The following is a 12,232-nucleotide window of genomic DNA, read 5'->3' on the forward strand; positions in this document are numbered from 1 at the left end:
GTGATAACTTGTGGAAGCTGATGAGGTCACCAAGTGAAAGAGTATAGAGAAGAGGCCCAAAATGAAAGACCCACATTTAGGAGGCATTATATGGATGAGGAACAGCAAAGGAAACTGAGAGGGCACAACCAGATAGGTAGGAGAACCAAAAGAGAGGAAGTGTTAACAAAAACTCAAAGAAAGAATATTCAGGAGGAGAGACTGTGTCAACTGAAGAGCAAATCAAGAATGAGAAATGAGAAAAAGCTATCAGATTGGCAATTTAAAAAAATTTCTTTAAAAAAAAATCAACTCTCCCCTCCCCCACATTTAACAAGCATTTAGTTTTCTCCCTCCTAACCACCAACTTGGAAAAAAAGAAAAAGAAAAACACAACCACTTTAACAAACATTGGTAGCCAAACAAAACAAATTCTCTAATTAGCCAGGTCAAAAAATCTATGTCTCATGCTGCATATTGAGTCTGTCACCTCTGTCAGGAGGTAGATAGCATTCCACGCTGGCAATTAAAATAGCACTGATAACTTTGGAGAGAACAGTTTCGGTGATGAGGTCAGAAGCCAGACTAACAAAAGTCGAGAAGTGAGAAGAGAGGAAATGAAGGCAATGATTTTAGACAATTATAGCTTTTTTGGATATTAAATGATCAATAAAAAAGGATGCCAGGTGAATAGCCTTCATTAAAAAAAATCTCTCAAGGAGGCATAAAAGGCCAATTCATAACTTGTGAGCAGAAAATTTTTCTCTGCTAAATAGAAATAGGGGCGAGGATGGCTGAAAAATAAGAAATGGAGGCACACGTGTTACCTGAGACCTTCCAACTTCCCTCTTGGATGATTTCTTTGAAAGGTAGTTTCATCTTTTTATAAAATCAGGGGCTCTAATAAGTGGTGTTCTATCATAGGTTAAAGAATATTTACTATTAGAAGGACCAACAGAAGACTGATATGTACAGAAGTTACAGAGATAACTTGTACTGTTCTTTAACTATGCAAATATGTGCTTAGTTTTACAAAAATTGTTTCTATGACAACCCCTGCTACTTCAAATTAAACAGCCATTAATTAGCTCACAATCTGGTAAGCTTTGCCTAGATCAAAAATATACTAAGATGATACAGAACTTCGTATTTCCAACCCCCACCATCATGAGAAAGTGGTTTAGAAAAACTATCCCCATTCATCCAGTAGGATGTTTTTTTTATCAGAGATAACAATCAAAACAGTTTTAGTACTGGATTTAACTTCTATAAAGAGCCCAGGTGTGAGGAACAGACTTCTTCTCACCTAAAAGGAAAAGGAAAAGCTTTAAACCTGTGCTAGACAGATTTAGGCAATCAGTTAACTGAGGATAAGAACTACCAAATTACCAAGAGAAGGGCGATAGCATCAACCTGCTTTAGTGACAATCTTTTTTTTAAAGCTTATTTGAGCTGGGGGTGGTTCATTCACACCAATTTATTTATACCCAGGTGGCTGGGTTAGTCTAACCACAAAGAAGCCGTTATCAGTTAAAATTACATCTGGAGCAGCAGTAACTTCACACTTAAGTACCCTGGACTGCCTGTCTGCACCATAATTTCAGCTAAAATACTGACCATTCAGCTTAAAAAAACAAAGGGCCTCAAATTACAGTTACTATTGCTAATCTAAACAAACAGAGGCTTAAAAAAATTCAAGTGAAGTTCACTGAAAATAAGTTTGATGAGTAGTGAGAATACACGAGAAACAGAATGAGGTTTGAAATCCTACCTGGATTTATCTGCTCTGCCTGGAACCCACTACTAAACCCCTATGACATCAGGCATAAAAAAAAATAATCTCTTGAACAGGAAGCAAGCCAGAGAAGCATCTTGGAAAGCTACAGGTTGGTCTTATATACTTAAGAAGAAAAGAATGCAGTACCTAATAGAAAACTACAGTTTGCAACTCAATCCTTTTTCTGTTCTAGGTATATGCAAAACAATCTCTCACCTCTCACTCCTTGCCCAATAGAATACCAAGTGGTGGCTGGCTTCTCTACTTTTCCTTTATGGTGGCTTAAATATTTCATAAATGCTTACAAAACATAAAAGCTACTAAATAAACAAAATAAATGCCGTTCATCTCCTGGCCTTTTGAACTATGGTGAGTTTTACTTACTTGCTAATTCTCTGACAATCTCATGTCCATTGCCGGTCTTTCACCAGGGCAGCTGCAGCCCTAGCCTCCATTCATTTACTCAATGATCGTTTATTAAGCACCTACTATTTGCCAGGCACATTGCCAGGGAAAGTAAATTATTTTAACAATAGTATTTCTAGGAGACTTTGGGGCCCAGAATTACAACAGTTTTGTATAGTGATTTCTTCACCCTTCACACAACTACCAAAATATCCTTCCTAACCCCTAAGTCTGACCAAACCCTTGATCCCTGCTCAACAAAACATCAGTGTCCGAATAAGGTACAAGTTACTCAGCCTAGCATTTAAGGCTTCTCATTGTCTGCTACAAACCATTGGTGAGAATTGACATAAGAAGGCCTAGGATGTATTTCTCTATCTGTGCCTTTCAAGGAAAGAAGCTCAGGCAGTCTCTCCACCTTTCAGTCTCTCCCATCTTCTTGACCCCATGAGAAAGTGGTTTCTCCCTCCTCAAAAGGCTCCAAGGCAGGACTTTTTTGTGTTATGGCCCCTTGTGACAGTCTGATGAAGCCTATGAACCCCTTCTCAGAATGATGTTTTTAAATATATAAATTATGTTTCAAAGAAAGCCAAGTGCATTGAAATCTATTTATAAAAAATTGTCAACAAGCAAGTTCAGGAACCCCAGGTTAAGAACAACCCTGTCTTACAGTATTTCCGCTGGATCTCTCCAGTGTCCCATCCCACCCAACCTTGCATTACATTTATATGCAAATGTATGGTATGCCTTTACCAGTAGGATCAATCAACATTTATTAAGCACCTACTACATACTAATTAATACTCATTGTAAACTGAAACACAAGAAATGAAATAGCCCCTACCCTCAAGGAGCTTATATTCTAGAAAATTTTACCCACTTCTAGAATGTAAACATCCGGGGGGCAGACACCCTGGGTCTCTTTTCATCTGTAACTCCTTAGCACCTGGTATACAACACATAGTAGATACTTTAATAAATGTTCGTTGTGTCGAATTTTAAATGAGGCAAGAAGGCCCGTTAAGTTAGAAAGTAAGAAACCTGATGTAGCCCTACTATGGGGGGAAGGCCTGAAATTACCAGGAGAAACGTATTCAGGTCCGGCATGCCTGCGCATACTAGCTGTGACCGCAGGAAAATCACAATTTGAGGCTTCCTTTACTTAATATGTAAAATGCACACAGTAGGCACTTAATAAGTGCCAGCTGACAGGCTGTGGTGCCTAGCTGTTCTATTGTGAAAAACAAATGAGACAAAATACAACCCAAAAAAGGTGTTTTGGGGAGAGGGGAAAGACCAGGGGAAGAAGGAAGAGGAGAAGAAGAAGAGAAAGAGAAGGGGAGGAGATAGAGGGGAAGTGGAAGAGGGAGAGTAGGGGGAGTAAGGGGAAGGAAAAGAGGGAGGAAGAAGAAGAGAGAGAGGAGGGAGAGCAGAGGATGAGAAGAAGAAGAGGGGAGGAGGGGGAAGAAAAAGAAGTGAGGGAAGAAGGGGGAGGTGGAAGCAGAAGGGAGGAGGAAGAGCAAGTGGGGCAGGGGGAGAAGGAAATGAGGGAGGAGAGGTGGGAGGAGGGAAAGCAAGGGATGGGGGAAGGAAGAAGAGAGGGCAAGGATGGGGAGGAGGGGAAGGAGGAAGAAGAGGGGAAGGAGGAGGGCGAACACGTAAAGCAGGGGAAGGTGGAAGAGAAAGGGGAGAAGGAAATCGGGGAGGAGGAGCAGGGGAAGCAGGAAGGGAAGTGAAGGAAGTGGGAGGAGGGAAAGGGGAAGTTGGGGTAGAGAGGGGCAGGGGGGGCGGGGGGGAGGGGGGAGAGCGGGGGGGGGGAGGAGAGAAGGGGAAGAAAGGAAAGAGTAGGAGGAAGAGGAAGAGATAGACGAGGGAGAGGAGGAGGAAGGGGAGGAGACAGAAGAGAGGAGGAGGAAGGGGAGGAGACGGAAGGGGGGGCAGCAGGAGGAGGAAAAAGGGAAGGAAAGGGAGGCGGGGCGCAGCAGCCGCCCCAGGAGGAGGAGGGGGACGCGCTGGCAAGGGGCACCAGCCCGGGGGGGGAGGCACAGTCGGGTACCCTTCCGGGCCCGGGCAGCGGGGGGTGGGGGTGGGGCCGCCCACGTGCCCCCCTAGCCCCAGCGGCGCTTACCATGGCTGGGGCGGAGGGGCTCCGGGGCGGAGGGGCTCCCGGGCGGGAGAAGCGGCGGCGGGAGGCGGAGCGGAGGACGGAGGCGCGGGTTTGATTTTGGCGCCGGCGCCGCCCCCACCCCCGCAGAGGAGCCGCCCCGAGGAGGCGGGGGAGGTCCCGGGACCGGGGGGAGCAGCGACCCCTGGTGGCCCCCGGGGAGAGCGGAGCAGAGGAGCACGAGCCCCGGTAGGTCCCGCTCCTCTGTCCCCGGCCCCTGATCCAGGCTTCTCTATGACTGTCAGTCAAAGACGCTCGCTAAGCGCCTACTGTGTGCCAGGTGCTGTGCCAAGAGCTGCGGGTGCAAAGAATGAAAAAGAGCTTACAGTCCAACGACACTCTCTGTCTCTCTCTCTCTCTGTCTCTCCCTCTTTCTGTCTCTCTGTCTCTGTCTCTTTCTCCCTCCCTCTCTCTGTCTGTGTCTCTCTCTCTGTCTCTCTCCCTCCCTCTCTCTCCCTCCCTCTCTCTCTCCCTCCTCCCCCCACTCCTTCAGCTTCTTTCCCCTCCGGGACTCTTAACCTGGGGTCCTTGGATAGAGTTTTCAGGGCATCCTTTAAATGGGGGGCGGGGAATCCCATCTTTAGTGTCACTAACGTGCAACTGGAATTGCTCCTTTCCTTCGATTCTGAACGTAAGCGACAAAACACTATCCTAAGAAGGGGCGCTCAGGCCGCTCCAGACTGCCAAAGGGCTGCGTGGCACGCAAAGCTCTCTGTGGCCCTCTCTTGTTTCTGCATCAGCCTCTGGCATCTCTCCTCTCCTCTCCTCTCTTGTCTGCACCAGCTCTCCTCTCTCCATATATTTTCTGTATTTCATTGTCTCTGTCTCTTCTCTTTCCTCCATCCTCCGTTAACTCTGCTCCACTTTGTCCAAGTCTGTTCTGTCTCCTTTATTTCTTACCACCGGCTGTCGCTCCCTCTGTGTGTGTCTGTCTCTTTCTCTCTCTCCTCTTTGATTCTCCTGTCTCCCATTTCTGGTTCTTTCCTTGTCTCTTCTTTCCCTGCCTGTCTTCTCTACGTTTCTGTCTCTATATCTCTCCTTTCTCTGACTGTGATGTTTTTGGCCTTGTCTCTTTCTCTTCCATTATAGGAATTAGAGAAATCAGGAGACCGAGTCTTTCCGTCTAGTGTCTCTCCTCCTTTAAGCTGAAATATGTTCCTTTGAAAGAAGGTGTTGAGGTTTTTCTCTGAGCTTTATGGAAGTCTCCTGGCCTCTGACTCTGAATGGAAAAAAACCTATCCCTTCTAGTTACTCCCTGCTCAGTGCAGGACTTCCTTCTATAGAATGAGATATTTGTAAAGCGCTTAGCACAGAGCCTGGCACATAGTAGGCACTTAATAAATGCTTGTCCCTTGCCCCTTTTCCTATAGCATTTATAGAACCCTTGCTTTTCTTTCTGGATCCACCTCTCTTCCCTTTCTTTTCTCTTTCCCATCTTTGCCTGATTCCTCTAATCTCAGATACTCCTATGGATCTGGGATCTCAACATTCTCTCCAACAACGCATATATCACAACCCATCCAAAAGTAGGCCAGAAGAGGCCACCCAGTGTGTGAGCGTCCAGGCCACGTTCCTCTTGTCACTATTCCTTCATGATGACCTTTATTGTTATTCTTCAGCATCCTAAGTGGTTTTATGACAGATAGAGGCTGGTATTCATCTTTAGTTTTAGGAGGCAGCGGTGTTCCGTGTCTCATTGTCATATACCAACACTGGGAAAATAATAGTGTTAAAAAGATGAACCTTTACATTTGTTACAGGGGGTGTAACCACCTACATTGTGTAGGGGCCTCACACCTCTCACACGGATCTGTAGACTTCTCCTTGGTATCTGGGTTGTTGTGATCACTTCAGCTCCCAGATTGATCATCACCAGGCTGTTGCATTCAAATTCTCTCAGGGTTTTAGGGTTAATTCTATTGAGTGGGAGTACATTCCCTCTACTCACAACTCTAGGTCTTGCATTCCCGTGGACATATTTCAAGTTACATAAACCACAAGTCACAATTATGAACTTTGAGATTTTAAGCACAATCATTTACTTAATAATAAGGTGAAAGAAATAATAACAAAATCAGAAATAATAACTGACAAAAGAAATAGCAATACTCACATATTAACAGAAATGTATAAATAATAAAATACATTACAATCCACACTTTCCCATCGGTGCAGCGGAGAGTAAGCACACACTTAGGAAAACCTGATAGAGAAACACATGAAGGAAACCCATGTGCTCAGGGTAACCCACAACTCAGGCCTGCAGACTTTGATGTCATTGACCAGTTCAGGAATATCTATACTACATGAAATCATGTCTTTGCTAACTGCTTGTCTCTTAGGCTTCACTGTTCTGCAGCTGGACAAATCCTCTTCTCTTCTCAGCTCTCATGTAGCTTTGACCTGCTCCTTCAATTTAAAATCACTCTGTAAATGGCATTAAGGGAAGTGTTAACCTTATAGTGTAAATAGCAGTTTCCTTTAAGCCAGAAAACAGCAAAGCTCTTCGGTATACAGACGAAACCAGTCAGCTTTCCACTAACCAGGATACTGTATTGACCAATCAGAATAGAGCTTGTGGCAAATAATTCAGGTGGACTGAGCCAAGCAAAAAGAGCCTAACCTGATTTTCTTATACATCAAAGCAACAGTACCTGTTATTCACCCTTCTGCTTTTCCCTCTTGGAACAGAGGGGGGCAGAAGAGAGCACCATACACTTCTGAGAAGCTTCACCTCTCAAGCTTTAGGTGTTATCTTTAGGTATTATCTCTGATGGGCAAAGGCTGGAGCCTTAGCCTTTAGTTAACCAATCAGGAACTAACAGCCGAAGCAGACTGGTTTTGCTGTTAGTCTCTTCAAACAGCTCCAACAAACTGCTTTTGACTCCCTAATGTTTCTTTTTTTTATTTTGTAAACCTTTTTTTCCCCAAATTCTCTCGCACTAACCCCTATCCCATTCATTGAGAAAACAACAATATGATGCCCATTATATATGGGAAGTAATGAAAAACATATTTCCATATTAGGCATATTGCCAAAAAAAAAAGTCAAGAGAAATAAAAGTAAAAAAAAAGAAGCTCCAACCTCCACTTAGAGTTCATCAGGTCTCTCTGGAGGTAGATAGCACTTTTTATCGTAAGTCCTTTGGAATAGTTGTGGATCTTTGTATTGATAAAAATAGCTAACTCTTATAGTTAATTTTCGCTACAATATTGCTGTTATCATGTACAATGTTCTCTTGGTTCCCCCTGCTGTTTTTCCTCTTCCCTTTTATCTCGGGTTATACAGTCTTCAGTGTCAGTTTCCTTTCCTCATCTCTTATATTTCTTATACCTGTAAATGTCTTAAATCAGAACCTTAAATCAAATCTCAGTGACTCACCTTTCACTTAAAAGGTAACGACTCCCCTAATTTCCTCAAAGATATCAGTAGTCCTTTTAAAATTATACCTGTGAGAGAAATTATCACTAATAACCAATGATTTGGGGAGATTCAGATTTCCCCCTTTCTTTTATCTTCATATCAAGATCTCAGTCTCTGAAGGTTGAACTAACTGGGCACCATTATGTTCTGCTCTCTGTTTGGGTGGGGATAAATTCTTTGAATAGATTGCTCAAGGCTGGAGTTAACTTAAGAAGTAAAGGACATAATCAAAGTTCAGGTCCAGCCCCTCTAACATTCATTCTTTCATTAATTGTTAACCAGTCAGTGTTGATGGCGGTACTTGGGAACACTCCTCTTCCAAAAGGGCATATAAGCCATGAATCCCCCACCAGGATGGTCTTTGTTCTAAGAGAGAGACTGTCCTCTTATTAAAACGGTGGCATTATTAATAAAATAATCAAATTACCCAGCAATTATATCTCTTGAATGTTTTAAAACACCACACTTGTCTCCACATATGTATATGATCTCACATTTCTTTAGTTTTATCTTCTTTAATTATAAAACAATTGAGGGACCATTATACTCTGTATCTCCAAAGTCCTCAACAAACTAAATGCCTGCCATGTTTTATTTGTAGTATCCCCTCTGGTTTGCCTCCCCAGGAAGTGACTAATACCCTCAGGTTTAAAGGTATAGTCTGTGGGTATCCACTCCTGAAACTATAGTTCACAAGCCCCCATTGGTGGTTTATCTTTAATATTAAATCAGTATTTACAATATGCTCAAAGCAAAGGCATTTACTAAAATGGCACAGTGAAGATAACAGCTTCAAAATGTTCCCCAAATGAACCTTTGGTATGTTCTCCCACAAATACCACCAGTGTCAGTGGGAAGAGAAAAACTTAGAATACATGCTGGTGAGGCTCACAGGTGTGGACGGGGCAACTCATAACTTAAGTTCTGTAGGTCCCTGATGTTCTTTTGCATCCTCTGTGGGTGCAACATCTCATCCAGGTCATTAAGCTGGCTTCCATAAGCCTACTCCTTTGGGCAGCCCAGCTGTTGACAACCAGGGCTAGTTCTTTCTTGATTCCATAGTTGGCTCTCTTCTTTGCTGCCAAAGGTCTTGTTCCTTGAAGCAGCTTCTTTGTTATACTTTAGCTGACTTTGTTGGAAGAATTATCTCTTGCTGAGCTAATAGCTCTAGTACAAGATGCCATGGCTAATGGAGGGGAAAGGAGAGAAAACTCTCTAGTGAAAAGTGATTCTTTCAATGGCTAGATTCTTGATGGTTTACTCCTGCCTAGACTGATTATTGAGCTAGCAAGACACCACAATGGTTGTTGGTCCTTCCAATTCAATCTAGGAACTTTCTCATATTTCATAAAGTGTTAATTTAATACCTCATTATTTGTTTCTTACTTCCCCGTGAATATACACTGGGCTCAGGCATTGGTCAAGGACCATTTCCCTACTTCTCTACATAACCCAAAATGACAAAAGAACAAAAAAGCACAACTACTTTCTCAGTAAATAGGATAACCACTTAACCATCTGAGTGATTTTCATTAAGCCAACCTTTGGTCCTGTTTCCTCATCTGTAATGTTAGAGTTTTGAAAACCCTTCCCAACCTGGCCCCTTCCTCCCATACAACTTACTCCCCTCTACGTATTCTACAGTCTAGCGATTCTGCCTTTCTTGTCACTCCTCAGACCACACCATCTCCCACCTCTGGGCATCTTGACTGGCTGTGTCCCATGCCTAGAATTCTTTCCTTTTTCATTCCTTCTTCTTGTTCTACTTGGCTCCCTTCAAGTTTCAATTCAAATTTCACCTTCTGCAAGATGGACCATTTTCCATTTCTTAATGTTGGTGCCTTCCCTCATCATACCTCCAATCTGTCCTCTTTGTATCTTGTTTGTACACAGTTGTTTGAATGTTTTCTTTCCCTTCCTCCCCACCCCCCAATTAGGTTGTGAACTTCCTTAAAGGTAGAGACTTTCCCCTCCTTTCTTTGTATCTCCAGAACTTAGCACAGTGTCTGCCATGTCTAGGTACTTATTAAATGCTTCTTGAGCTGAATTATATGAACTCTAATGAACTCTAAGGTTTCTTCTAGCTTTAAGGTATGATCTTATGAAAGAAACATAACAATGATTGTTTATGAGAAATGACTACAATCTTAACTATGAAACATTTCAAAGTTTGCAAAGTATTTTACTTATATTATCTAAGAGTTTGAGCCTCACAACAACCCTGAAAAGTAGGTAATACAGGTATGATTATCTCCACTTTACAGGTTGTGGAACCTGAGGGTTACAGATTAATGGATTTGCCCTGGATCATGTAACTACTGTCAGTAATGGGAGTCAGATTCAGGTTTTCCCATCTCCAAGTTTAGCTCACTATGTACTATGCAACACTTCCCTGATATGAAGAGACCCAGTACGTAAGGCTCTAGTAAAATACTGTAGCTTCATCATGGGATGGAGGTGATGTTGGGCCCTCGAAAGTCATTGTGTACCCAGTATGAGCTCTGGCAGGTGGGAGGGCACAAAGGAAGGGGGAAGGTCCTCAAGTCCTTCCTGCTTGAATGTCTGTTTTCTGAGAACCAGCCCTAGGTAAGTTTAGAAAGGCTTTTTATTAGGGCTCTCTGCAAGATGATGAATTTTTTTTTAGCTGTGAAGCTCATAAAAGGCAAGCAGGAACTGACAGATTGGTGGAAGGAGTACTTCCTTCCACTAATGAAATTAAGAGAGTTTTGAAGTTGTGGGATTGAAGTTTACACCTGGAAGCAAAGTGATTGGTGTGTCAGCTATGATGCAATTTATTTTTTGATGTGATTGACGACATGAGTCATTTATTCACTAATTCATTCCATAAATGACAATATATTTATTGTCTACAAAAGGACAGCTAGGTGATGCAGTGGGTAGAGAAATGGACTGAGATTCATGAAGTCTTGAGTTCAAATTTGAGCTCAGACACTTAGTAGCTATGAGACCCTGGGCAAGTCACTTAACCCTGTTTGCCTCAGTCTCCTTATTTGCAAAATCAGCCAGAGAAGGAAAGGGCAAACCACTCTAGTATCTTTGCCAAGAAAACCCCAGATAGAGTCACAAAGAATGAAACGATTGAACAATATTGTTTATAAAACAAAACGGTCTATGAACACTCATTTTTAATCAAGTATGATGAAATCTAGAAAATATGTGTGTATAGTAGCATGGAACAAGTTTATGTTTGCATAATCCTAGAGCACTGTATTTGTATTCTGAAGACCAGGGTACCACTCTCAGCTCTTGCTCCTTACTTTAGGCAAGTCACTTGTCCTATCTGAGCTTCGATTTCCTTCTTTATCATTTGGAAAACTACAGACCCTGAAGCCTAAGTGTTGCTAGAGTTTGGGATTAGTGTCTTTAAAGCAGAGAGGTGTCCTGCATCATCAGAAGGACAGAACCTGATGAGCAGATCTTTCCAAGCAAGTAATTATGCTATCATTCTTCCCTTTGTGTTGAATATCACAAAACTATAACAAAACCGCAGCACTTTTGTCATTTTGTCAACTATTTTTCTTTACCCTTCATTCAAGGTTCTTATACATATAAATATAAATATTATACATATAAATATTATTTGTAAGTTACTTGAAGCAGAGTCCCTGGCCTGACAGGGAGAAACTCCTGTCTCTCCCCCACTTGAATAAAAGTGGCTCTGACAAAATGCAGGGTGAAACTTATTTCTTTCAGTTAAAATGAAGGGGTTCTAATAAATTATTTCTGAGGTTCCCTTGGGCTCTAAATCCTTTGACCTGTTCTTTGAAAAGGCAAATTATTTGTACTCTAAAAGGTCCTTCCTTGAGAAGGACTAAACGTCATTTCTACATAATGTATGCTGTAGCCTTGCATCCTGTGTGCCTATAGGAAGTCTCTGATGGCAAATGCCCAGGCTTACTGGGTGAAACTACCAAATCTGGCCAGAGCTTTGAACCATGATGTTGGGAAATCTATTATACAACCTAACTTTTTTTTAGGTGTAGATTTCCTTGAAGATGTAGGGTTTCAGCAAAGTTTGGTAGTGCTTGGAACTCCTGAATTTGGGTTTTCCTTCAATTCCATACAAAGCAGTGGAGAATCAAGAGTCTAAGAAAGAACCAGCTATTTTTGTACCTGAAACTAATGGCAAGAAATAAAACCTCAGTTCAGCTGAGAGATGGGAGGAGACTTCAGAATATTGCAAAAACAGCTGTTTGGCAGGGCAGTGGTTGGGGGGGGGTGGTATTTGGAAGCCATTTGTCAGCTTCTTATTTTAACTAATTAGTGTTGCTAAGCTCAGTTGTTTATGCTGCTGAAGTACTGAAAACACTTATTGTCCCTCTAAATTTTGGCACCCTAGGGACAAAGTGTCAGTCATCCTGTCCTAATTATATCTCAAAGGGTACTTCACTGAGCCTCAGTTTCCTCATCTGTAAACCGATTGGTCTATATGACCTCCCAATTTCCTTCCTTTCAGCTCTAA

The 12,232-nt window shown here is 42.4% G+C and overlaps 1 protein-coding gene across 1 annotated transcript in view; it reads right to left on the reverse strand.

Annotated features, from left to right (window-relative positions):
* The window catches only part of MND1 (meiotic nuclear divisions 1), a 111,623-nt gene extending 108,355 nt beyond the window's left edge, over positions 1-3,268 (reverse strand). Inside the window, exon 1 of the mRNA XM_036764994.1 lies at positions 3,242-3,268. Within this exon, the coding sequence (XP_036620889.1) occupies positions 3,242-3,268 (27 nt within the window). The remainder of the gene's footprint in view (positions 1-3,241) is intronic.
* Between the last annotated feature and the right edge of the window lie 8,964 nt (positions 3,269-12,232).

This window comes from Trichosurus vulpecula, chromosome 6 (genome assembly GCF_011100635.1).
Source record: "Trichosurus vulpecula isolate mTriVul1 chromosome 6, mTriVul1.pri, whole genome shotgun sequence".
In the NCBI taxonomy this organism is placed as follows: domain Eukaryota; kingdom Metazoa; phylum Chordata; class Mammalia; order Diprotodontia; family Phalangeridae; genus Trichosurus; species Trichosurus vulpecula.